Source organism: Phaseolus vulgaris, chromosome 2 (assembly GCF_000499845.2).
Source record: "Phaseolus vulgaris cultivar G19833 chromosome 2, P. vulgaris v2.0, whole genome shotgun sequence".
NCBI classification, from domain to species: Eukaryota; Viridiplantae; Streptophyta; class Magnoliopsida; order Fabales; family Fabaceae; genus Phaseolus; species Phaseolus vulgaris.
The window spans coordinates 46,791,571-46,818,088 of NC_023758.2; the positions used below are offsets into that span (position 1 = coordinate 46,791,571).

At 32.3% G+C, this 26,518-nt stretch overlaps 4 protein-coding genes across 6 annotated transcripts; all 4 read left to right on the plus strand.

Moving 5' to 3' along the window:
• The first annotated feature begins 271 nt into the window (after nucleotides 1-271).
• Nucleotides 272-8,766, plus strand: LOC137812742 (probable inactive ATP-dependent zinc metalloprotease FTSHI 1, chloroplastic). Its single transcript, XM_068614927.1, has 15 exons — nucleotides 272-1,126; nucleotides 1,224-1,311; nucleotides 1,849-2,283; nucleotides 2,390-2,443; nucleotides 2,579-2,644; nucleotides 3,957-4,052; nucleotides 4,136-4,264; nucleotides 4,866-4,918; nucleotides 5,785-5,980; nucleotides 6,536-6,650; nucleotides 6,717-6,991; nucleotides 7,451-7,534; nucleotides 7,620-7,732; nucleotides 7,822-8,071; nucleotides 8,317-8,766. Exons 1-15 carry the CDS (start codon nucleotides 501-503, stop codon nucleotides 8,494-8,496), a joined length of 2,760 nt encoding a protein of 919 aa, XP_068471028.1. The 5' UTR covers nucleotides 272-500; the 3' UTR covers nucleotides 8,497-8,766.
• Nucleotides 8,767-13,851: 5,085 nt separating this feature from the next.
• On the plus strand, nucleotides 13,852-18,993 carry LOC137812743 (F-box protein SKIP8). Its single transcript, XM_068614928.1, has 3 exons — nucleotides 13,852-14,842; nucleotides 17,436-17,632; nucleotides 18,253-18,993. The coding sequence occupies exons 1-3, from the start codon at nucleotides 14,423-14,425 to the stop codon at nucleotides 18,503-18,505; spliced, it is 870 nt and encodes a 289-aa protein (XP_068471029.1). The 5' UTR covers nucleotides 13,852-14,422; the 3' UTR covers nucleotides 18,506-18,993.
• On the plus strand, nucleotides 18,745-21,989 carry LOC137812744 (uncharacterized). Of its 3 annotated transcripts, none has more exons than XR_011081279.1 (5): nucleotides 18,745-18,905; nucleotides 19,313-19,682; nucleotides 19,786-20,025; nucleotides 20,211-21,599; nucleotides 21,710-21,989. XR_011081279.1 is itself a non-coding variant. In XM_068614929.1 (4 exons), exons 2-4 carry the CDS (start codon nucleotides 19,477-19,479, stop codon nucleotides 21,744-21,746), a joined length of 483 nt encoding a protein of 160 aa, XP_068471030.1. In that variant the 5' UTR covers nucleotides 18,745-18,905; nucleotides 19,313-19,476; the 3' UTR covers nucleotides 21,747-21,989. The 3 variants fall into 3 exon arrangements, 1 of the variants encoding a protein (XP_068471030.1); XR_011081278.1 differs by having other exon boundaries at nucleotides 20,211-20,315; XM_068614929.1 differs by lacking the exon at nucleotides 20,211-21,599.
• Nucleotides 21,990-23,831: 1,842 nt separating this feature from the next.
• Nucleotides 23,832-25,981, plus strand: LOC137812746 (RNA polymerase II transcriptional coactivator KELP-like). The gene is made up of 3 exons (XM_068614930.1): nucleotides 23,832-24,278; nucleotides 24,377-24,482; nucleotides 25,648-25,981. Exons 1-3 carry the CDS (start codon nucleotides 23,988-23,990, stop codon nucleotides 25,734-25,736), a joined length of 486 nt encoding a protein of 161 aa, XP_068471031.1. The 5' UTR covers nucleotides 23,832-23,987; the 3' UTR covers nucleotides 25,737-25,981.
• Nucleotides 25,982-26,518: the final 537 nt, after the last annotated feature.

The window sequence follows — 26,518 nt, forward strand, 5'->3', positions numbered from 1 at the left end:
ATGATTACCATATCATGTTAGCAAATCAATTTGTCTCAATTTACTTTCTACAACATGAATTTACATTACACTCATTCATACAAATAATCCAACCCTTTTACTTCAATTTTTTTTTTTATATCAAATAGATAAATAGTGTGTTTATAGTTTAGATTATCTATTTCTAAAATTATTTAGTTTAAAACTTGAAGAAATTATTTTGTTTACTATTTTTTCACTGATTTATTTTTAATTAAATAATCTTTCTTTTTTGTGTATTTCTTACCTTTTTAGAACAAGCTTCTTTCGTCCTCTTTTATCTGAACTACAACAAGTAGAGTGTGAGTAAAAGCTTTATCCGATTGGGTGAAAAACTCAAACCAAAACAGCACGAAGTTGCAGATTGCCATTTTCTTTTCAATCTCATATCCTTTCACTTCCACTTCTCAAGTTGAACAAAACCCTAATTCCATAAACCCTTTTCATGCATTCCTCAATCCATTTATGAATTCATCAGAACGATGAACATTCTCTCCTCGCCCCACTTTCACGTCACCAAATCCTACTACCACCACCGCCATGGGCCACCGAAGCAAACGCCGAGGCGCGTTCCGACCCTGCTTCTTCGACGTAGGCCACCCACAGTGCTCTGCAATTCCTCCTCCGCGAGTGGCGAACCCGGTTCGGATGATTTCGTGAGCCGGGTTCTGAAGGAAAACCCGAGCCAAATGCAACCCAAGTACCTAATTGGCGACAAGTTATATACTTTGAAAGAAAAGGAGAGTTTGGGGAAAGTATCCAGATTGGGTATTTTCGATGTGTTGAAGAGGCTGAACCCGACGAAGCCTCAGAGCAAGAGTGAGAGTGACGTTTCGGGAGAGGGAAACTCTGTGTATTTGAAAGACTTGCTTAAGGAGTATAGAGGGAAACTTTATGTTCCTGAGCAAATATTTGGCTCAGAGTTATCAGAGGAAGAAGAGTTTAACAGGGCTGTAAACGAGCTGCCCAGAATGAGCGTTGAGGAGTTCAGCAAGTCTTTGAGTAAGGACAAAGTCAGGTTGATAACTTCAAAAGGAGGAGCTAATACGGATTTTGTGGTGGAGTTGAAGGAAATTCCTGGTGATAAAAGCTTGCACACAACCAAATGGTAGAAAATAATAGGATATTGTATTGTTAGCTATGCAGCTTTTTAAAACTGTGCACTGCGGTGTTGTGACAGATTGTTATTGTGTGTGGTTTTGCAGGGTTCTTAGGCTGGGTAAAGGGGAAGCTCGAGAGGTTTTGGCTGACTACAATGGACCGCGATACGAAATAGAGAGGAGGCATGCTATGGTTGTTAATCCTTATCTTGTTCACGCATGAATGATTTTCATGAGATTAAACTATTCATATAGCCCCTAGTCTCTATTGTAAGTTTTACTGCTGATTAGAGAAAACTATAAGTTTTAGTTCCTTCACTTGTATAAAAGTTATTTTTTGACCCCTGTTGTTAACATCGCAGAAGACTTTCTGGCGATCTAAACTGCTACAAAAGAATTGGTGGTCATAAACCGTTACAGAAAGAGCTGTGTAGGAACTAATGCTTATAATTTTCTCATATAGAGACTAAAACATAAAATAAGAACCGTAGGGCGCAAATGTATATTTTAACCTTTTGCTTATGCTAGTTAGTCTTAGTGTTATTGCTAAGAGGGGATGGTCAATTAGCTTTGTTTGTTTTACATTTCGTTCTCTTATTTCTTAGTTATGTGTGCTCTCTTACCTAGTTTTAGTCAGACTCAGATTTGGCAAGATGCATGAATTAGATAGATACTTTTGTGGGTGATCATAGTGTCATTGTTCTCTTAACTCTTAATTATTTTGCGGCAGTCTTGGGTGGGGAAAACGCCAGAGTACCCTCATCCAGTTGCATCTTCCATATCTAGCAGAGTGATGGTTGAGCTTGCGGTGGTGTCAGTCTTCATGGGTTTAGCAGCTACTCTAGTTGGTGGTTTCATTGCAGCAGCATTATTTGCTGCCACCAGTTTTGTATTTGTGGTGACTGCCTATGTTGTGTGGCCTATATCCAAGCCGTTCCTCAAGCTTTTTCTTGGTCTTGCACTAGCAATTTTGGAGAAAATTTGGGATAATATTGTTGATTTTTTCAGCGATGGTGGCATTTTCTCTAAGATATTTGAGTTGTACACTTTTGGTGGAATATCTGCCAGCCTTGAGGCGTTGAAACCAATCATGATTGTAGTTTTGACTATGGTCCTTCTTGTCCGTTTCACTCTTTCAAGAAGGCCTAAAAACTTCAGGAAGTGGGTAGGTGACTAAGTAATCCACTAATTACGCATGAATCATTGAACCACTCTTGTTCTTTGGTTTTGTTTCATTAGTATGCTCTAAGAGATGTTTCTTTGATATACAGGATCTTTGGCAGGGAATAGACTTCTCACGATCTAAAGCTGAAGCCCGAGTTGATGTGTGTTAAAACCTACATTTATTTTAGTCTCTATTCTTAAGAAATAAAAATTAATGTTATTTATAGTTTTCTAGTCTTGATTTTTTTATGGTATTCACTTATTCATATTTCGGGCTTTGGAAAACATTGTTTCAGGGTTCAACAGGAGTCAAGTTTTGTGATGTGGCTGGAATTGATGAGGCAGTTGAGGAACTTCAAGAGGTTATCTTTTTTTTCACATGTCTGGTTCTAATTATGGGTGTGGAAATAAGTTTTTTGTTTGTTGGTGCAGAAGCTGAAGCCATTTGCTGTAAGACAACAATAAAAAAAAAGAGTTATAACAAAAAATAAGTATATTAATGAATTTTTGTGGAAAATTTAGTTCATTTTTCTCCATGATCTTTGTCTTAGACATCTTTTATCACTTTTACAAATATTATGAGTTGAAGTATTTTTTCTTGAGCATGAAGTAAAAGTTTCTTGACTCCTTTAACTTTTTTGCTTGCAATTTGCATGTTTTTGTTGAATTTTTTAAAGCACAATTAAATTGAAACTAACATATTCCAAAAACTGTGAACACTTTAGTTGACAATATTTAGTTCTTTATCTTTTTTATGAGAGTGGTTTGTGAAGATTGTTAATCAATGTAAAATGTTTCACTCTTTTGCTTAAATTATTTGTAGACATTTGGGGGGTTGGGGATACGACCAAATTATAATATATCTAGATATGTTATAATATATAAGAAGATATAAACCTCATTTTACAGTCGGTTTTGTACGGTTGTGGTAGACCTAAATTCACTTTATACGATGGTATCGAAGTCTATCCTAAAACAGTTTGTTAGGCCTATTGTGTTACTTTTTATGGGACCACCTACAAATATCTAGTATCATATCACACTCAAAATGTGTAGTCCCTAGTGTGAGAGCGTGTGTTGATGATCCTATATCGGTGAGAAATATGATCTAATTGTATTATATAAATAGCAGGTGTAAACATCACTTTTCAAGTCAGTTTTGTAGGATTGAGTTTAGTCTAAATTTACTTTCTAATCTTTGTTGGCTGAATGATATACTAAAAGGCTATTATTTTTATAAGAAGCCTGGAAAGCTGGCCATTGCCCACTTAATATCTGCCTTTTAGCTCATTTGATTCTTCTAGACCAATAAAATATATCACTTTAACATTCTGGATGGCTCCACAACTATTAAGAGTTTTCAACTTGTTTATACCGCTTTGCCCAACTGCAAACATCCCATAATGCATTAATACATAAGCAACTGCATTAAGAAGACGAAAGAGAAATTGGGCCTGTTATTCACATTAACTATTCGGCTGTTTTCATTTAACTATTTTGAATAATATAACTTTATCCTTCTCAATAGTTATTGTTAAACTATTCATTAATATGCATCTCTCTTCTAATTTATTCTCTCTTTTTTCTGCATTATATTCTTATGTCTTATTTTAATTGTCTGCAGTCTATTATATTGGATGAAAACTTATGAAAGTTATTTATGATTTTGTTTAGTTAGTGAGATACCTAAAGAACCCTGAGTTGTTTGATAAAATGGGGATCAAACCTCCGCATGGTGTTCTTCTTGAGGGTCCTCCTGGATGTGGAAAGGTCAGATACTTGTTCTCTAGTAATGTTTGATGTAAGATTCTATCTCATCTGGCAAATGTTTAAGTTTTGTCATTCTTTTGCAGACCTTGGTAGCCAAGGCTATAGCTGGTGAAGCTGGTGTTCCATTTTACCAAATGGCTGGATCAGAATTTGTGGAAGTTTTAGTTGGTGTTGGTTCTGCACGTATTAGAGATTTATTTAAAAGAGCCAAGGTAATCCTACTTCTGTTTTTTTCTGATGTTTCATTTTAAAATCACGTATTTGCTGCTAATTTACTCAGGTTCTTGAGTCCTGCTTTCATGTTCCTCCTCTTGATGTAAGGTGAACTTAATGTGCATGTCAATCATGAGGTGACTGGTTAAGGGTATTGATCAGTTGATGAAACAGTATATCTTCATGCTTTTTGCTTTGTTCAATCAAATCTGTTGAACGTTTTCAAGTACTTTGGATTCTTATGACAATTTTCAATTGCTATGTCCTTTGTATATTGTTCATTTGTTCACTAAAAGTTAGTCAACTTTTATGAGTTTCATATCCTTGCTCCCTAAAGTAGAAATAATGTTAAGAAGAATCCTTTAAGTTTACTTCTTGTGTTTTATTTGGTAAATTCATTATCTCTGCTTTACTTGCTTCAAAAAATGGGTGGATGCCTTGTGTCACAAGTAACCAATATATTGCTCAATATGACATGACTTAGTACAGAGCTTTTTCTCAGTGAATTTTTCTAAAAACAGATATAGATTGTAAAAATTTCATGTTTCTATTGGAGAGCTAGTGATTGGTGGGTACTTAAATGTTTGTTTCTCTTTGCAGGTAAACAAACCGTCAGTTGTATTCATAGATGAAATTGATGCATTGGCAACTAAGTAAGGCTATATGCATTTATGTTGATTTTTTGACAGATTGTATAAAGTTGTGGATTGTTTTTGTCCATGGTATGTTCCTTTATTTAATAGAGTAGAGATAATGGATTTATATTTTCCATTTGTACAACTTAAGTCAAACGAAATGTCAATTTAGTAATTTAGCAGGCCTAGAATCTTATCGGAATGTACTATATATTGAATACAATGTCAATTGACTTGTGCAGCTCCCTGATAAGTCTGTACAAGTGCATATTAAGTAATTATTAGTGGCACTATATTACATGATTGTTGATCCATTGGTTGGTCTAATCTAGGAATTAATTCTCACATATGCCGTTCTTACAAATGAGAATGCATTGGGGAAAGTGTATTTGGTTTCTTCTGTCGTAATATTTTTAAGTCCATACTTACAGGCATTACCGTAATACTTTGGGTACATACCATAATTATTGATGGGAACTTCTTGGAAGTTCTCTTTAGTTCATGAACAGTGATTGGTTCTTGAATAATGGCATTTCTTTATGTAGAACTAGGGGTCTTAATTTTAGCTTTTTAAGTGTTAAAAAAGCACATTCTAATTGAAAAAAAAAACATGTTTAAAACATTTATAGTGACTAAATCACGTTTATTGAAAAAAAAAAAGCAAAACCTCAAATTCCTTGCTCAGTGCTTCTCTTAGAAACTAAGAATTGTAGTTTTTTTAAAAAAATCATTTTTTTTATCTTTTTTAATGCTTACACAAATAGATCTTACTATAAAAATAATTGCCATGCTGGCGATGTTGCTTGGTTCCATCTGTCAGTTGACTTCTGGAGTCCCCTAAGTATGCCCGTTGCCTGATTGTGAAATCATGCTTGATTGATTAGGCGACAAGGTATCTTCAAGGAGTCCACAGATCACCTGTACAATGCAGCCACCCAGGAAAGGGAAACTACATTGAACCAATTGTTGATAGAGCTTGATGGTTTTGATACTGGAAAAGGTGTCATATTTCTAGCTGCCACAAATCGTAAGGATTTGTTAGATCCAGCACTTCTACGTCCAGGTCGCTTTGATCGCAAGGTTGCTTTCTTAAGCTGAGTTAGTAAATTTTTTTCTCACTTTTGGTTGGGTTCAGTGTAAAGTATTTTGTTTATGCGACGGGCTAATTCAGACAGGATAAGTATAGAGGTTAGTTTATTTCCTGTTTTCAAACTGTTTGCTGTTTTTAAAAGCAAAAGAACAAGAAACTTGTGTAACTAGTGCAGTTTTTTAAAGATATTTCTAAAAAAAAGTCTCTTTTTCAATTTTTAAATTAAAAAATAGAACATTTGAGTTGTTTTGATATTTTACTGTCAGATTTCCTTGCTCATATTCCTCCTTGGAACTTGTATCTTCTTTCACCACTTAAACTGTGTAAAAGCTGGTTTTTGAAAAATTTTAAGACAGTTTTTAAAATATAAAATAAAAAAACAAAATTAAACACACCCTAAACTCTTTTGGTTTTGCTATTAAATATTTTATTTAAAACACAATCTTCTGGTGCAAACATGGCTTACCTGTCCACCACTTTTATTAGTAGTTTTTTTCTAGTTTCCATGGTAGTATGCTGTTAATTTTTAAATTTTTCTTCTGTAGATCAGGATTCGCCCTCCTGGTTCGAAAGGAAGGCATGATATCTTGAAAATCCATGCTGGCAAAGTAAAAATGTCCGAGTCTGTTGATTTATCAAGCTATGCACAGAACCTACCTGGTATGAACTCCTGTTTTACTTATTGAATTTTGCATCCTGATATCCGAACACACATCTTAATTTCAGGATGGTCTGGAGCAAGATTAGCACAATTAGTCCAAGAGGCTGCCCTTGTGGCTGTGAGGAAACGGCACAACTCGATTCTTCAGTCAGATATGGATGATGCAGTTGACAGACTTACAATAGGACCTAAACTTATTGGAATAGACTTAGGTTACCAGGGACAGTGTCGTAGAGCTACTACTGAAGTGGGAGTTGCATTAACATCTCATCTGCTCCGGCGATATGAGCATGCAATAGTTGAATGCTGTGATCGCATCTCAATAGTACCTCGTGGTCAGGTCCTTGTTCAGCTTCCTTCACTATATTATACTCTACTATCTTCTTCAAGCATTCTGTCAATCTTTTCCAATTCTCTTGTTTGAGGTATTTACCGGTACCATATCTGATACAATCTGCAACCAAGGTTCGTTACGAAAATGAGAGAATCTGGTAGAGAAGTATTAAAATTCAAGCATGTGCATTTTAAAGAACAAATAACTGTAGTGTTAATTTGTGTTTAAAAGATGTGAGGTCAAGGTGTTGGTAGAAAATGTAGCACTAGATAGAAAGTAAAGTATAAGAAATATCTGTATGGAGCCTATCTGAACATGCTACTTCATTTCCATTTGTATAAGGGTACCATATTCTATCCGTGATACAATTCCTCTTTGGCTGGTAGGTTTTTACTTAAAAATGTTGCTATTTAAGGCTGTTTCTTTCTATAATTTTAACTCAGAAAGGCCACTTCCTTCTCACAGACATTATCTCAATTGGTATTTCATCGACTTGATGATGAATCATATATGTTTGAACGTCGACCTCAATTGCTTCATCGCCTTCAGGTATGTAAATGTACTTTTCAGTATATTACTTTCCTTTTTCTTGTTCAAATTATTTGTTTCAGTTTGAGCCCTTGTTGACGAACAGGTTCTGCTAGGAGGTAGAGCGGCTGAGGAGGTCATCTATGGACGTGACACGTCAAAAGCCTCAACTGACTACCTTGCAGATGCATCCTGGCTTGCACGCAAAATATTGACCATGTTAGCATGATTGCTTTTTTTTTATTCCTTCGAGTTTCTGCTTATTTTTGTGTGCTACATAAGCTCATTTTCCCCTTCTCTACTTGCAGATGGAATTTGGAGAATCCAATGGTCATACATGGAGAACCACCACCTTGGAGGAAGTCAGTTAAATTTGTCGGGCCAAGGCTGGATTTTGAAGGGTCTCTTTATGATGACTACAACTTGATTCAACCACCACTAAACTTTAAGATGGATGATCAAGTTGCACAAAGGAGTGAAGAGTTGATACGGGACATGTACCTGAAGACTGTGTCTCTCCTTAGGAGGCACCATGCAGCTTTGCTTAAAACCGTCAAGGTAACTTCGAGTGAGATCTTAAAGTGAGTTATATTAATTTTGTGAATTGTTATAACAATGAGCTCTATAACCGAAAGGTTAAAAAATAACTTTTTGACCACAATTTATTTCGGTTACAACAACTGCAAACATCCCAAGATAGCAGATATTGTACCAGCTTAACACCACTGCAATGATTTAGCATTCTGTGCCTTGCTTTGATGTGGCAAAGGACCACTTTGACCGCTTATGAATTGGCACTGCAGGTACTTCTTGATCAGGAGGAGATCAGAGGTGAGGAAATAGAGTTCATTTTAGACAAATACCCTCCACAAACCCCTTTATATCTTTTGGAGGAGGAATATGCTGCCAACCTTCCATTGACCAAAGAAGTGCATGATTTGGAGTATGCCTTAAAAACTCAGTCAAAAGAAGAAACCACGTGACTTCTTCCTCAATCCTTATCTAAAACCAATCATTTGTTCCTGGATTCCTGGCCACTCAGTGTTTCAGGTTTGGTAGCTGCACTTCCGCAAGATTCATTCCAAGGAAGAACATATATATATGCATGAAGGGCTACTTCTAAGCTTGCATTTTTCACTGAGAACAGTAGTAAATGTATTTTGTTGAGCTATAAATTTTGATCATGCAATTTGTATGAAACGCGATTCATTATAACATGTTTTAGAGGCCTTTTCTGCATCTTCACAACGAAAGTCTGAAATGCTTTCTTTGTCTTGAAAATTCACATAACCATGTACTGCTGATGCTACTGAATGTTTGCGGTGAAGAATATGAGAAGTTATAGAAATATCTATATTTTGTTTCTTAATTAAAATCAACCGTAAATTACATTTCAGAATTTTGTATAAATGACAGCAAATTTCAAACTGAAAATTGCAATTTACACTTTTATTTTTCTTTTTAAAAATATTTTCTATCTGTAGTGCTTTATAATATAGATTTGTTCAGAAAAGGTTAAAACAGATATTACTTAATTATTTGCTTAACATTGTTGATAATTATTTACTTATATTCGTTTAAAGTTATAGAAGTCAATTGATATAGTTCAGTTACTGGATTCGTATGCATGAGTTGTTAGTAAATTCAGAAATTCGTGTTCCATTTATTGAATCAAAAATTAATTGTAGGAAGACTTAAATTACATAATTAATATAAAACTCAAGTGTATAATGTTTTGTAATTTTAAATTAAGAAAATAAGATTATAAATCTCGTGAAACTACAAATGCTTTGAAATATATAATTCCACTGTAAATTAAAATATTGTTGTCGTAACTTCCAATTTTATTATTATTAATAATAATAATTTATTAATGTATAACGTTGTTATGGAACATCTATATTTATATAACCACAAATTAATTTTTAATCTTTAGAGTCTGATAAATGATTTGTAGGTTTCGATTTTTATAAGTTTCTGATCAGTTTCAAAATATAAATCAAGTTTGACATTGTATCAAGAATAAACCATGAATAATTATTATTTGACTCAGTATATAATTGTTGAAAAAACAAATTTTGAGGTATAAGGGTAGAGACACGTGAGTGTGTATCTTAACTTGTTCATTAAAAATAACGTCTAGTGAATATTGTTGTCTAAAAGAAAAATGATGAAAGTCTAACATTATTTAATATAATTTAAGATTCTTTGTATGTTAATGATTCAATCTTTTAAAGTCATTTTAACTGTAAAAGTAATAACACAAGATTTTAACTTACTTTTTTGTGGATCTTATTATATCACTATATCACACTATTATTATTAAGATATCAAAGTATTTTGTTCCAATAAAAAAATGTCAAAAGTGATATAAAAAAATTCTAAACTCATTGGTAGAAGAATTATAATCCTTGCACAAGAATTTAAAATGAATTCACTTCTACTCTTTTTTTCATAGTGGAGTTAAGAGTAAGTAAATTCCTATGCAAATATGATTCCACTAATCTTTGTATAATAAAATGGTGTTCAATCATACGTACAAATTTGCTATATTGTATTTAATGTTATATTAATTGTGATGTCTCTATTAACAGTTTTGCTAGTATATCATTATGGTCTATTACTAACTTCTTTAGGTTTGGATTTTCTCACATTTTATTTAATGTTACATTAATAGTAATGTCTCTATTGGTAGTCTTACAAGTCTATGATTGTGGTCCACTAATAACCTCTTTAGGTTTGTGTTTTCAACTGTAATTCTTAATTAAGTATCTATATCAGTCATACTTAATAAAATTATATGAAAACCCTCATACATAGTTTTGTAATAATAGTGGTTAAGTTATACTTTTCCAACCACCAAAATAAGAATATTTTTATATGCATATACACATAAATTATCTCTTTCCATCCTACTAATATTAATTTTAATATGTTTATTCACTAGAACAAGTACTACTACAAATAAAATAAAAACTATTATTGAGTGTCATGTTCTACTTGTTGGAGATCTCACATCAATTAGATATAAAAATATTTCATACCATATAAGTGGTTGTAAACTTCACCTTATAAATCAATTTTGTAAGGTTAAGTTACACTTAAAGTTCACTTCTTATGATGATATCAAAATTAACTTAGAATCTATTTTAACGAAAACTTATTGGATCATCCACAATTGGACCACTATCAGGTCACTCATAAATATATAGTCACACATATAAGTTGACGTATCTGAATAAGAGAGAAATGTGTTAGAAATTTCAGATCTATCTACTTAATCATTCCAGATGGCATCATAATAATAGTTTAAAATAAATATTGTTCTTACTAAGTTAATTTTTTTTTCTCTTCCCAATATGTCAACCTCCATATAAATATCATTCCACTCATATTTTTTTTCTTAATATGATGCAATGCTAACGTTTGATTCTTTCCCTAAATTAGTTGTTGTTTAACTTAATGTTGCATTAATGTTAGTATATTCACCATTAATTTGACTATTCAATGTTTGTGGTCCAACATTAACCTCTTTTGGCTTAAAATTTTGATTACAATTTATGGTCAAATGTCCATAGCAACCACAATTAACACAAATTATGTAAAAACTCTCTCACAAGCCACACTTTGTACTGACGGTTGTAAGCTATGCCTTCACGACTGATAAAAAAAAAACTATGTGTTTTTCGAATATTAAGTGAGTAAAATGGTTTCAGAAACATATATCCATTATAACAAACATTGCAACTAAAAAAAATATTTTATTATCAGAAATTAAATTTAATATTATTAATGGTTGATGTTTTTGTTTCATGTTCCACCAGGGTATTCCATTTATCCAAAATAAATTATATAACATATATGTTTGAAATAAATCTACTTTTTCCATTATTTCTTTATATTATTTGCATTGTTTGATTTATATTTTTCCTCCCAATTTCATAACCTCCGCGTAAAATTTATTCCACCAATTTTTTAATGCAAGTGATAATGTTTTTAATTCTATTAACAGATTTGTTGATATTGAATTTAATATTGTATTAATAGTGGGGTGTTGGCTAGAAATTAGGCTATTTTATGTCTGTGTCCATCAATATGTGTGAAAATGTGAAAGATAATTTTTTTGTTTAGCAAAATTGTTGATAAGTTTCTACTCCTAACTAACTTCTTAATTTTAAAAATGTTTGATAAAAAAAATTAATAAGCTAGTTGATAAATAAAATGGTATAAAAGTATATAGTTAAATAAATTTTACTATATAAAAATTTTATCTTCTGCCCAATTCTCCCTGGATGTCTTTGTATAGTGGTCATGGAATTTTCCTTCATTATTCTCAAAAAGAGTTTGAAATTCTCACTTCCATTCATAAATGAGAAACACAAAAATAATAATAATAAAATATGTGAACTAGTGACATGTTTAATTGATTATCCAAATTTTATTTAATAGAAAACGACTTAAAACTGTATTCTTAATATTTTCAGAAAGAGCGTACATTATTTCATAAAACAACATTTAAACATCGTACCAACAAAATTAAAATTTATTTTATCTCCAAAACCTCGTTCAAACAACTGAGATCAATCATGATGTCTAATTAAAACAATCTTTTCTTTTCTTTTACCATTTAAAAAATAATTATGTCAATTAAAATATAAAAAAAAACATAGATATATTCTTAACATTATTTTCATTGCTATAATAAACTTTCATATTGTATATTTTTAAAATTCTTTATGAATAGATATAGGTATAGTCTAGGTATATATTGCTTTTTTAATATATAAATTTTGGTATATTTTTTCTGTATTTTTTATTTTTATTTTTATAATATTTTTTTATGTAAAGATAAATGATTATTGTTACTTTTGAAGTATTAATCTAAGTGAGATCTTAAATTAGATAGTAGTGCTGAAATCTTTTATTTAAAAAAACCATATAAAAAAAGTAATTATTGTTATATAATATATTAGAAAATGTTTCAACTTAATGTCTATTCACACAGGATTCAATTATTTATAATTCCATCACGATTTGTTTAGAGAATAAGATTTTAAAAAATTAAAATAAATATATTTAAATTATCTTTAATCTTAATTTTTAAACAATTTAAAACTATTAAATATACCCAAATACTAAGTAGAAGAAGAAAGAAGAATGCTTTGGAGGACCCTAATTTTCTTATTTCATAATGTACCAAAAAAGTGAATAATGATTTTTGCAACAAATATAATAAATTGATAATGGACACAACAAGATGTCATGTGATGATTTGAAAGTAAAGTCCACCGGCTTCTATCTTTATTTATTAATTTTCTATAAAATTTAAATTTAGTTTTATAAAAATATTTATCAGTCCCTTGAAGAATGTTGAGTCTGACAAGTGTGTGTAGAAAAATGCCATTAGAAGAGATTTCACCATATTTAATAAAATTGTATATTGATAATAAAGAGCTATACATATATTTAATCACTTATAAGTTAAAGTTAAAAAAAATAATAAAAAAAACTAAAAAACTAAAAATAAGCTCATATTATAAAATAATTTTTTTAAATATATTTATAATAATAAAAAATATTATTTATATTAATAATATAAATATTTAAATAGTAATTATATAAATTAATTTATAAAATAATGATAAAATTATAAATAATAGTATTAATTAAAATAAATTTTCAAAATAATGATAATAAATATAAATTAAATAATAATATTATTAATAATAAATTATTTTATTTTAGTTATATCAAATATTTAATAATAAATAATAAAAATAAAATTATAATATAATAAAAATAAATAGAGTTATAAAAATTAAATTTATATCATTTTATTATTATTAGTTAAAAAATAAATATATAACTAGATGAATTATTTTTTTTAAATATAAAATAAATTTATAATCTTAATTCTTAATTAATTAAAAAATTAAAATTTCAATCACACTCAATCACAAATTTATTATTTGATAATTTTTTTAATGATAAAAACTCGTATTTTTTTAAAATAATTCTCCAAATTAAAAATAATTTACAAAATTTTAATTAACTCAAATTTAAAAAAAATATATATATTGTTCAAATATTTTTAAAAATAAAAATAAATTTATAAACTTACATTTTAATCTTTATAAAAATAATTAAAATATTCTCAGAGTGATTCCTAATCCAAACATACACATCTTTTTCATATTTTTCTATCAAATCATGACACATTTATTCCACAGTCCCTTAAATCTTGAGGCATTTCATTCCTAAAAGACAGCCTTAAAAAAATATAAAGATGGAGTGTGTTTTGATGGTTTAAGAAAGTGTAGGTATGAGAGATAGGGTCCATTTAATTTTGTTGACAGGTCTCTCTAAAACCTGTAGAACAATAAGATGTATGAATAAAAGGTTCACATGCCTGAAAAAGAAAACACAAAAACAATGTGCAGGAATTGAATTGCATCCCAAAAAACCTATAAGCAAGCATGCATATATTAACAAAAAGTGGTCCTATTAGGTAATAAATGAAAAGGAAAATCAAAGTAATTTGATTCGGGAAGAAGTAAATGGATGCGTTGGTAGAGCAATAACGAGAGCACACCACAACACAGCTTGGGTCCTTCTCTTTTCTCACTCTCTCTGTGCCTCTTGTTGGTTGGTTGGTTTGTTGGTTGGTCTTTCGAAGGAAAGAGTGAGTGAGTCTGAGTAACCTCTCCACGTTCACGGGTTTTCGCTCTCTCTTCCAACCAAACCTTATTGCTTCTCTCTTTAAATCCTCCAAACTTAACTAGGGTTTGGAATTGGGAACGGAACTCAAGGTCATAACCTCACTCTACTCTCAACGAAACGGACTATATATATTAACACTTCAATTAGGGTTTTGATGTTCTTCGAATGCCCAGTTTTGATGACTTATGAATGGAGATTTTCTCTGTTTTCTCCCAACCTTCTTCCTTCGTCGCCGTTGCCGTCACCGCTCTCTGTTTTCTCTTAGCGCTCTTCTCTCTCCTCCGATCCTTCTCCCTTCCCCGGAGATTCACTCCGCCCAGGAAGCACCACTGCGATTGCGCATCCGATTCCGCCTCCGTGGCCGCCGTAGGCGCCGTGCCCTACCTTAACGGCGGCGCCGAAATGCTCGAGCCCGCTCCCGTTCCGGCGCCGGTGGTCTTGGCGGAGCGGCTGACGGGGTCGTCCATGATGGAGGAGCTGGTTCCGGAGATTACGACGCACGCGCTCAGTTACTTGGATTATCCCAGTCTCTGTCGTCTCTCCATGACCAATTCTTTGATGCGGAAGGCCGCCAATGATGATAACGCTTGGAAGGCCTTGTATCACAAGGTGAATTACTGAATTCTTATTTCTCGTGCTTCTGTTTTTGGTCGATTGTTATCTTATGCTAAGTAGTAAATAATGTTAGGATTTTCTAGTTCTTTTAGGCTTTGTACTGGTTTTTAAGAGTAGTTATAAATGATGCTGTAGAGTTTCTACTGATTTGTTTAAAATGCCTTGGGGCATTTTATTGGTGTTGATTGCATTTTTTTTACCTTAGTTGCATGTTATGTGATTGTTATTGGAGGAAAAGTTTGAGTTGAATCATGTTAGGAGTTCTCTTTCAGAGGTTTGTATGCAAAGCAAGGTTATCAATGGTGGATGGCAGAATATGACGAAATGCCAAAATTCCACCATACAAACATTCCATTATCGCCTAATGTGACACCGTAGTTGGTGTCCTTTCACAAATTGCCTTAGAGGAGGGTTTGAGAAAATGACACACGTTTTATATAACTGTTATTTACAACATGGATGCAAAGCTTTAAGGAGGCTTCCTAGAAAACAACAAGGTGGTGGCGCTAGAACGTTATTTAACAACATGGATGCAAAGCTTTAGGGCTTAGTGGAAAACAAGAAGGCATCGACACTATAATGGTTATTTATTAACATTTATGCAAAGGTTTAAGGCTTCCTGGAAAACAAGTAGGTGGTGGCACTACAACAGTTATCTAACAACTTCGGTGAAAAATTGTAAGGCTTCCTAGAGATCGAGAAGGCGGCAACACTAAAACAGTTATTTAACAACATAGATGAAAAGCTTTAAGGCCTCCTAGAAAACAAGGAGTTAGCACTATAACAGTTTTAACAACAGGCATGCAAAGCTTCAAGGTTTCCTAAAAAACAAGAAGGTGGTGATACTATTATGGTTATTTTAAAACATGGATGCAAAGCTTTACGGTTTCCTAGAAAACAAGAAGGGAGCAGCACAATTATGGTTATCTAGCAACATTTATGCAAATCTTTAATGCTTACTAGAAAACAATTAGGTGGCGGCGCTACAACGGTTATCTAAGCGCACATGGATGCAAAATTTTAAGGCTTCTAAGAAATCAAGAAGGCGGTGGCACTGAAATTGTTGTTTAACGCATCTATTAAAACATTAAGACTTCCTCGAAAACAAGAAGGTGCATTAAGGTTCGTGCAATCATAGATCTGACTAGAACAATTGCTAGATGGAAGAAATTATTGTTATGTAATTAAAGATGCTATTAATGTCCGGTTAAACATGCAAAGAAACGGTTTTACCTATCTTGTCAATGCTTTAGATGAGGTGGCAAGTGGAATGGTCTGTTCCGTTGCAATGTTGTTTCAGTAGCTGTTATACTATGTGTTGCAATATTGTTTAAGTAGCTGTTATACTATGTGTTGCAATATTGTTTAAGTAGCCGTTATACCATGTGTTGCAATATTGTTTAAGTAGCCGTTATACAAGTTGATTGCTGTATGTGTTGCAAAATTCCTTGAATCCACAATTGAATTGACAACCATTCCATGTATGGCCTTTCGTGGTGGTGGCATTGGTCCTGCATCCTCTTGTCATCTCTGGAAGTTGGGACTTTTCTAGGGATAATACACTGGAGAGATTTACCATTAATGAGTCATGAGTCAACCATGTAAGAAATCAGGACACTATTTCTAATCCAAACCTTAAAATAATGTTTGAGAGTATTTTTTCTTATATATTGCTCAACTTTCTCATTTATACTCAATGTAGGGCTTCAACTCATACTTTAATTTCTAGCAGTCTTTCCCTCAAGTGTGAGTCCCTTCTATATTACTACACTTCCCTTGAAGTAGTGACCCTAACTGCTGTTGGCTTTTGAGCACATCACCAAGACAAATCATTGGTTCTGAATTCTGATACCATTGTTGGGATTTTCTAGGGGAAAATACACTCAGGAGATTTAACACCAATGAGTCATGACATGAGTTAATCATATAAGAGAGATTATGATGCCACTTCTAACCCAAAACTTTAAGGCAATGTATTAGTGGGTCTTTTTTCCTTACCTGTTGTTCAACTTTCTCATTTTTACTCAATGTGAGGTTTTCAACTCATACTTAGATTTCTAACAAGTTGAAATTTTGAGTTAATATTATGCCAATTTGGTGCATTTAATTTTTGTTTGCATACAACTTAATTTTCTATACCTAGATAATAGATATATATCATAATTTTCTATTTCTTAAATGACATAGCAGATGATTGCCTTTCCCGTATTTTCTACTATCCAGAGTTAACAAAAATGGTATCGTGTGTTACTTCTTTATCTGAGTACACTGCTACGAACAACTGTCCAAATAAGTTCTGTTTCTTCTTTTCTGTGCCCATTTTTGATATGTTAGAGGAGTAAAGATGAAATGAAGCAGGGGAAATGATTATGTTGTAAATCATAAAGGTGTAAATTAAATTGACATGAACAATAACTATGCTTTAATTTGTTGTATCTGAGAATATGTGTGATTACTTTCATTGGATTCTTTAGTGTAGTTCATCATTCTGATTTTGTTCTATATATCTTCAGTTATAACCTTTCTGAATTATATTTATTCATTGCTGATCAAAAAAAAAATAACCTTTCTGAATTATTGTTTTTAGGACTTCACATTGGAACAAGATAGTATCACACCCACCAATGGGTGGAAGGCGTACTATGCTGCAACAAGAGCAATTGTGAATATTAATACAGAATTCTTCAATATTGTAAGAGATAAGTCTCTTCCAGCAATGAGTCGTTTTTGGCTGAATGGAGATTATGTCAAGTGCATTCATGCCTCAGGAGAACTCTTTTCTGGGTATGATTTTTACTTCTATCCATTTTGCAAGAATATTTCCGTTTAGGACTTGCTGTTCATATTGATTTTTTATATGTTGTGATAATTGAAAAGATTGTTTATCTGGTACATATCAAACTACTGCCAAAAGTTCATGGATGCTTATATTTGTCATATCATAGGTCATTGAATTTTATTTTTAATGATAATAATTTAAATCTGGACCAGTGGTATCATATTTAGTTCAGAAAATGAGAGGATGTATTATGTTATACCTTTGCAAAATTTTACTCCTTAGCACTTATTTTTGGGGATAAGTGCTGCAGAGATCTAATGTTGTGGCAATATTGTAGTGCAAATTCCTGTTACTGTCTTTTAGCTTGGATACTTTGACTGAATCCTCGAGGAATACTAGTTTCAGGAATACAGGTTTTCGTATTACTGTAGAGCTTGATAATCCAGATATACACGCATTTTGAACAAAAATAGATTATTTTGTCCTTATGAAAAAATCTTGTTCATTCCATGTATAATATAATTCTTTCTGAAGTTCTTGCAAGCCTGTGAAATTATGTATCCATTTTTTTTACCATAGTCCATTTTCTGCATTGCATTCAGTAACACAATTGTACATGCTACAGGTTTAATGCGGTAATGCAGAGTTGGCAACTAGTATTCAACTGGGAGCAAGGATTGAATTTTCAGGTTCGAGATGTACGTGCTCGCGTGTTGGCAGACATGGCTTGGGTTACCATGAAAACATATGTTGACATGGATACAGGGCCATTCAATGTGACCAATGTTTTTGAGTTCCATAATGGACGGTGGTATATGGTTCATCATCACAGTTCTATGATGAATGGGGATGTGGACCATCATATAGTGCATGGATAAATAGTGAGAGATGATACATTTTTATGTCTGATACTGGTTACAAAAGGTGGTTTTATTTGCAGAAGCAAGATGCTTGAAATTTTCGTGATTTCTTTGGAAGATCCTTCTGTAGTTTCCAATTTTAGTTTCATTTTTATACTGTATATAAGACAGGAGTCGCAATGGCGCCAGAAAAGAGTTATAAGTACAGTAAATGGATTAAAGTAAACGCAAAAAGATGGGCAGAAAAGGGTTACCTGTGAATGATAGGTTGGATCAGAACGTTCATACTTTGCAGGCGTCCAATCTTTAGACGAGACTTGTGAAAAAGCAAGGTTGAGCAGTCGTCGGGGCGGGAGCAAATGCACATGCATTCTCTGTTTTTGTCGTGCATCCTAGTCGTAATGTGCATCTTTTTCCTGTGAGTTGATTTTTGAATCATATGCTAACAAAATCATGATTTATTGTAAAGCATGATTACGAGAGATTCAGAATTGGTAGTTCGAGAAGTACTGTTTTTTCTTAAACCCCCGACAAGGCGATGACAACATATAACGCAGTTCGGATGTCAAAGAATATAATTTGATAACGTCCTGAAAATTTTCCAAAATAATCATTGTAACAATTGTAAGATTACGGGCTAACATGTAGTGATGAAGTTTGATTTTGAAAGATATTTGGATTTTGTTTATTTTAAGACTAAGAATTTTTTTCGTAAATTGCTAATTTTTTTCGTAAATTTTTTTCGAACACTAAATGAATTAACTACGATAAGTCTGTTTTGGCAAGAATTTCATAATAGAACTTTACTTTAATATTACTTGACAGAGCCTGCCCATATACCACATGACTTTATTAATGGTGAGAGAAGTGAAGTGGTTACATCGTTGCCTTAGCACATAGCAGCCTCACATTTGACAGAGGTGAGGCTTTGGAGAGGTTAATCAAATTGAAGGAGTGGTGCACGTTATCCACCCCAAATAGGTGAGATAATGACAATATCTGTTTTCTCAGTTCCGACTCCTCAATTCTGCAGCTACAGAAACTCGTGGCCAACTCCAACTTACCCTTCTCTATCTTCTTCTTCGAAGTTAACTGTTCCACTGTGCTCTCCTTCACCTCCAACTTCTGCTATCGAAGAGGGTCCTTCTCCTGCACCAGACGATATTTCCGTTGTTGATCGCTCAGAGTTCGCGAGGTATAATAGTTTCGCGTTTTATGTAATCTTCTCTCTTGCTTGGAAAATTTGTGTAGATCTTTTTTCTTGACAAAGAGCAATTAATTTGAGGTGTTTTTCACAGCGGTTGTAAGGCATGTGGAAGAGAAGAAATAGAGATAGGATGCAATGGTGAAGGAAGGATTCAGGGTGGGATTGCAACAGTACCAGGGTTTGGGTGGTGGCCAATAAAGGCTTACAGGCCATGCCCTGCATTTGTGGCATCTGGTGGTAGGTATAGGCGGCAAGGACAAAGCATGGACGAGGTTGTCTCCGGAAGTGGTAAAACACCCACAAAAGGAACTGCCAGTGACTCGAAGACAAGGTACATGTAATTTTCATTCTTTTCATGATCTTCTTATTCTCTAATATCTAGCTACGTGTAATCTGTGGTCTACATATGATAAATGGACTAGTAATCTCCTACCTTAGATGTTTTAGTCTTTCGTAAACTTATGATTCATGAAACTTTCAACAAGACTATAATACGTCCTTTAAATAAATTTTCAGCATTCATCTCTAAAGTAAGGACAACATTCACGGTGTTGTATTTCGCTTCCCGGGAATTCTAATATCACTTTTTTATGGCTCTATGATGAGTACCACTTTGGTTTGGTAAGGATCTAATAGGTCCCCATCACTCTCCTTTCATCCTTTTGAGAAGAGTATCAATAAGAAGTCAAATTGTTTACATGGATGCATGAATAAGGTAGAGAATAGTTGTATAAGACTAGATATTGACATGGTACTTATTGAGGAAAAAATTAGTCTCAACTAAGGTGGTTTGGAGATACATAAAGAAGACCAGTATAATAAGAAGAGTGAATCGTATCATTTGCAGCCTTATGAAAAAGGGATCTTACGGTGAATATTATTGTTGAAGATTTCGTTTTTTAATAAGTTCAATGATATCGTGTGCTCATCTAGTGCGATAAAATATTGTTTATGAGAAGTGTATCTACAACTAGAACCAAAGTCTTCTCCCACAAGGTAACACTACTGAGTTTTGTCCGAAACCAATTCATCAGATATGCCATTTGATCATAAATCCTTTTTCAGTCTCACTTTGACTCTCTCTTGGTCTACCTCCTTACTCTAACCAGCTTCCCTGCATCTGATCAGTTCTATAATTGGGACTTCTATTGGACTTCCTCTCATGTGTCCATAGTCCAAACCAAAAGAGGTGTGATTTTACTTATTTTGAGTCCCATGATTTACTACACATTGTATGATAGATCCAAGATTCCTAACTATATGGTTTAATTTCCAATTTTCACCTCCAAGTCCGTGCAAGCCCACTTCTTACTTAACTTTCCTTCCTTCTTGTACTCTCATTTTATGCCTACCTAAAGACAAACCATGTGATTTCAAAGCTTCTTCTCATAGCTCCAATTAACATTTTATTTCTTATTCGGACGTTCCTATTAGAACCATTTGCAAAAGACATTCATTGAAGCACCAGCTCCTAGGTATGCTGAATATGAATGTCCAAAACCTAAGCACAAACATGTTTTGATGCAGGTGTGGTCTTTAGTTTGATTATCGAATGCCTAAACTATTGATTTGGCACGCCTGGTTGGAACTGGGTCACGGGTGCTTGGCTTAGTTGAGTAGAAGTTCTTTGTTATACTGTGAATGCATTAGACCTGCTAGCTATTTTGATTTCACAGAAACATACGCAATCTTATTTTGCATCTGTTTTCCACTTTGTTTCTGGTTGATTGTGCACACTTTGATGTTTGTATAGATAATTGAAAAGCTTGCGAACAACTATTCGTTACCCAAGTGTCTTCTTTGCTTTGTTTCCAGAAAATTAGTATTCCAGAGGCGAAACTAGAGTATCTGAATTAGCTAGCCTAAATTACCGTTCAAACTTGTGTATTAATCATGTAGAGTGAGGTGACATTCTGTTTGAAAATCTGAGCACTATAATTTACCATGATTTTCTGATCTTTCACGTACCCATGTATCTTCTAACTAGTGTTGTAAAATGGTGTCAAATTTTGCAGTAACAAAAAAGAAAGTGTGAAGAAATCTAAGAGGTAAATGTTTGGGAGAACTATCCAACTTTGAGGTGACAAGACGAGCGACAAGGAAGAGGGGGTGAAAGAAAATGTTGGTGATGTTCTGGTCTGCTACAAATGTTAAATTCTATATTGTTTAAGGATTATGGAAATCTATGTACGTCTTATAAATGCATTGGCAAATAGGGTGATGTCATGCAATCATCTACGCGGATTGCTTTGAATCTCGATAATTTTTTAGACAGATAAAATATTTTCACTTTTATTTCTTCATTCAGTATTTTTTTTTTATTTCTCTATTTAGCATTCTTGTTTATATTGTTTATATTTCTCTATCTAATTTATATTGTTTATATTTCTCTATCTAACAAAGTGTCTTTCCATAGTTTCATTTTGTATTTTGAAAAAAAAAAAAAATCTCTTGGAGGGGATTGTGTTTTTAAACTTCTTTATTTCTTTATCTAGAGTGAATGGAAAAGAAAAAAAGAAATATAAAATAAAGCAAAAATCAATTTAAGAATCAATAAAATAAAAAGTAAAAATGAATTACTAAATTAGAAAGAATTGATGATTTTAATTTTGAATATATTAAAAAATAAATGAGTTGTAAAAAAAAAGAAATATTTTTAATGTTTAAAATAGTTAGAAATATAATTATTGAAGAAAGTAATGAGATTTTACAACATAAAAATAATTAATAAATTAAAATGTTTAGTTTAAAATTTAATTTTTTTTAAGAATGAAGAAAATAAATAAAAAACCCTACAACATAAAAATTAAATTTATAAATATAAATTAATATTTTTATTATTATTATTAATGATGTAATCATTTTAATTTTAAATAAAAAATACAGTATATAATTATAAAAAACACTCAAGTTAATTAATATTAATTATTAATGGACCCAAAGATAATATTGAAACTAAAAAAAAACAAAAATAAAAATAAATAAATTTTTTTTTACATTATATGTCATTGTCAGTTACAACAAGAACCTTGCCGACATAAATGCATTCAGTATATTTTTCATATAATAACAATCATTTGATTTGTTCGGTATATAAAGTGAAAATAATTTCAAATATATGATTCCCTTTTAATATCTCGTCACTTTGAATATCCAAGTATCATAATGAGATGAAGGAATCCACTTGTTAATAATATTTCGACTATCAATTTAGTGAGAACATAAAATATTTTAGGTATAGTATGTATTGTATAATACTCATTTTTTTTCCATCAGAATAATATCAACATATTTAAATAATAATAATAATTTTTATCTTCAAAATAATATCACAACATATCCAAATAATAACAATCATTTATTTTATATTCAGATTAATACTACCAAAGATTAAATAATAACAATTATATTTTTTATTTTCAAAATAATATAATACCATCAAAAATTAAATAATAATAATTATATTTTTTATCTTAAAAATAATATAATACCACCAAAGATTAAATAATAACAATTATATTTTTTATCTTCAAAATAATATCACTGCAAATTTAAAAAATAACACTCATATTTTTTTTTATGTATATCAATCAATATTTCATTAATTTTTTTATCTCCATGTAACTAAAATATAAAAAATCTCTAATATCTTACTTAAAATATAACATTAATTTTTTTAATTACTTCAGATCAATTTTATATCCAATTAAAATTATATTGATCATATTCCCAGTATAAACAAATTGAAATGACATTATATATAGCATACAAACACAGAGAGAGAATCGATATTTTTAATCCTATAAAAATTGTTTAAATCAGAATAATAGTTTTAAAGAATAAATATATTTAGTCTATTTTCATATAACAACAATCATCTGATTTATCATAAAGTAAAAATAATCTCAAATAATTAATTACATTATTTAAAACAAAAATATTGAAAAAGGAAAAAATAGAAGTCACACTTACATGACTTAAACAAAACAGAAAAACATATTTACAACCATAATTTTATAAAAATAAAAAATAATAAAACTCATATTTTCAAGCACGAGTGGAAAAAAAAATTAGAACTCGTAAATAAAAACAAGATTTCTAATTTGAAAAAAAAAAAAAAAAGTTACATTACAAACATAATTTTTTTTAAAAGTTACCCGTTGGTGAAAACTAACGAAAATTGCACCTGAGAACCGACTAGTTTCCATCTCTCTCCTAAATCAATCTATATTTCTCCGAAATCAATCTAGTATTAGATTGCTTCTGTGTCAGAAAAATCAGCGAGACTGCAAAATGGACGATACTGAAACAAAGCAACGAATCGAGGAAACAGTTCGCAGGATTTTGCAAGAGTCGGACATGGACGAGGTTACGGAGTCTAAGATTCGAAAGCAGGCTTCCGAGCAACTTGGTCTCAACCTGTCTCAGCCCCATTTCAAAGCCTTCGTGAAACAGGTAGTGGGGGCTTTTCTCCAAGAAAAACTACAAGAACAAGAAGAAAATGATGAGAAAGAAGATGAAGAAGAACAAGGAGTTTCCAAGGGCAAGGAGTACGATGATGAAGGCGATCTCATCATCTGCAAGGTGTGTTTGGTTTTTCTTTCCTCTGAACCACTTTTGGTCATTTTGCAGGCGGCAATGGGAAAACGGTTCCTCAGATTAATTTTGTTTTTGGGTTTCAGCTTTCAGAGAAGAGAAGAGTGACCATTCAGGATTTCAGAGGGAAAACGTTGGTGTCCATTCGCGAGTACTATAAAAAAGATGGCAAGGATCTTCCTACTTCCAAAGGTTGTTTGTGTTATTTGTTTCGTTTAAGCTTTTTTTCGATTCTCCTGATTCCTTTGGTAAAGGAATTTCGGTTTTGGATTGTGGGGGGCTTGAAAGTTTGGATTTTTCTTGTGTTTTTCGAAATAGGGGGTGGTTGGCGGTTTTGTTTTAACTTTTTTAATCATGTTAAAATCCTTTTCGTTAACTTTAAGCTAAATTAGCAGAAAGGGGAACTGAAAAAAAGTTCCTTTCTGATATTCAGTGGGTTCTTAACACATCTTTGCATAGTGGTTTAAGTATAGTGTAGGAGTTCAAGACGGTGCAGACATCATATGATATCTCAGGCCATTTATTTGCCGACAAAAAAAATCTTGTGTACGTTGACTTCGTGTTGTCTAATGTTCAATGCACTCCTTCCGTATACAATGCATTGAAAAATCAAAAGTGTTAGCAGTGTTTTTAGCCTATTATATATGGCTGCAGTTCTGTTTCTCATAAACTTCTAGTTGAGCACATAAAAAAAGGTTGGGGACTTAGGTTATGGAATTTGATTAGCTTTGAAATAGTAAGAGTGTAGGATCAAAATGGGTTGTATTGTACTTGTATCTAAGAAAAGTTAGACCAAAAGGGGTTTTGGTTTCCACTCTCAGCATTACACCTTTCTCTTAATTGGACTGGTCTTGCACGGATAGTTAAAGTCTCTTGAACTGAAACTACGTGTCTTCAATATCATATTTTTTTGGACTACACATATCAACTCCATGTTGGTAATTTGACTAGATAGAAGCCTCAGTATTGCAGTTGGCATGGCAAAATTCTTGTAGTCACGAAATTACTATTGGGTGGTGAGATCATTACTATTCTGCATTTGGTTTTGTCAATTTGGTACTTGCTAGTTGTAATGCCCATGTGTGGATTCATAAACAGGACCTTTTACTAAAAAATATGGCAACCTTTATTCTGTATATAAAAAGGAAGTGTATCTGCATTATTGTATGTTCATAGTGTTCTTCTTGAAGTTTATCTTTTCTTATCTAATCTAGAGCTAGAACTAAGAAAAGAAACTGAGATTTGTGGCTACCGTTTCAGACAAGTGGTGCTGAGTGTAGCAATTTGGCCTTTTTTCATAATCTTTGTTTCCTTATATAATTCATGATGCTGAATTCTAAATTCCTTTGTCTTTCAGGAATAAGTTTGACCGAGGAGCAGTGGTCCGCCTTCAAAAAAAATCTGCCCGCCATAGAAAAAGCCATTAGTAAAATGGAATCTCGTTGATACAAGGGTGTGAGGATTTACTTCCATACCTCACTCATCAAGGACATACAAAGTAGCTTTGCTTCTTTCTTTTTTATGAATATCCTGCACCATGGTACCCTTTTGATGCTAGGGACCATTTTTGTTTAAGGACTTGGAGTCACTGTGAATCATGTACTATTTAAGTGTTTTATAACCTGATGGGTAGATCCATTTCAGGAAGACTCCGGAGCAAAGTTAACGTGAAAGACACTTTAAACTGAGCACATTATTCTGTTATTTCCTTCAATATCGTTTTTACTCTGTTTCTTACTTGAATGCTTCCAAAATTATTTTCAGCCTGGAAGTAACAAAAAGCATGATTTTCCTAACGTAACTTTCAAGCCAAAAGTATGAAAAACATGTTCCACCTAAAGTACTTCCAATATTGTTTAACACTTACAAAGGGTAATATAGCTGAAGTCGTCTCAGCATTTTCTATAATTATATTTTTGCGATGGTTTTGGGTTTGATTTGGTAACATACTGAAAAAACATGGGGTTATGTGGTATAAATTGCGGATGGTCATGGACACTGATATCTTACTGTATCCCCCCAGATAAAAACATTAGAAGTTAGGTAGTATTATGTGGATTCTCAGAGCATAATCATAGTCCTTTATTTTGTTTTCAAACTTCACCAGGTTAATGGAATTATATAGGAAATTAAAATTGAACCGTGGGATGATGATAAAGCAAGGTTCCTTGTATGAAGTTTGAATTCAGAGAATTCAGGTTCCTACATTGTATTTGTTCATGGACCAT

Coding starts and splice junctions, on each gene's coding strand:
- LOC137812742 (XM_068614927.1), top strand. CDS start 501: ATGAACATTCTCTCCTCGCCCCACTTTCACGTCACCAAATCCTACTAC. Junction 2,284..2,389: donor CTAAAAACTTCAGGAAGTGG/GTAGGTGACTAA, acceptor TTTGATATACAG/GATCTTTGGCAGGGAATAGA. Junction 2,444..2,578: donor AAGCTGAAGCCCGAGTTGAT/GTGTGTTAAAAC, acceptor ACATTGTTTCAG/GGTTCAACAGGAGTCAAGTT.
- LOC137812743 (XM_068614928.1), top strand. CDS start 14,423: ATGGAGATTTTCTCTGTTTTCTCCCAACCTTCTTCCTTCGTCGCCGTT. Junction 14,843..17,435: donor GGAAGGCCTTGTATCACAAG/GTGAATTACTGA, acceptor TATTGTTTTTAG/GACTTCACATTGGAACAAGA. Junction 17,633..18,252: donor TCAGGAGAACTCTTTTCTGG/GTATGATTTTTA, acceptor TACATGCTACAG/GTTTAATGCGGTAATGCAGA.
- LOC137812744 (XM_068614929.1), top strand. CDS start 19,477: ATGACAATATCTGTTTTCTCAGTTCCGACTCCTCAATTCTGCAGCTAC. Junction 19,683..19,785: donor GATCGCTCAGAGTTCGCGAG/GTATAATAGTTT, acceptor TGTTTTTCACAG/CGGTTGTAAGGCATGTGGAA. Junction 20,026..21,709: donor GCCAGTGACTCGAAGACAAG/GTACATGTAATT, acceptor CAAATTTTGCAG/TAACAAAAAAGAAAGTGTGA.
- LOC137812746 (XM_068614930.1), top strand. CDS start 23,988: ATGGACGATACTGAAACAAAGCAACGAATCGAGGAAACAGTTCGCAGG. Junction 24,279..24,376: donor GCGATCTCATCATCTGCAAG/GTGTGTTTGGTT, acceptor TTTGGGTTTCAG/CTTTCAGAGAAGAGAAGAGT. Junction 24,483..25,647: donor GGATCTTCCTACTTCCAAAG/GTTGTTTGTGTT, acceptor TTTGTCTTTCAG/GAATAAGTTTGACCGAGGAG.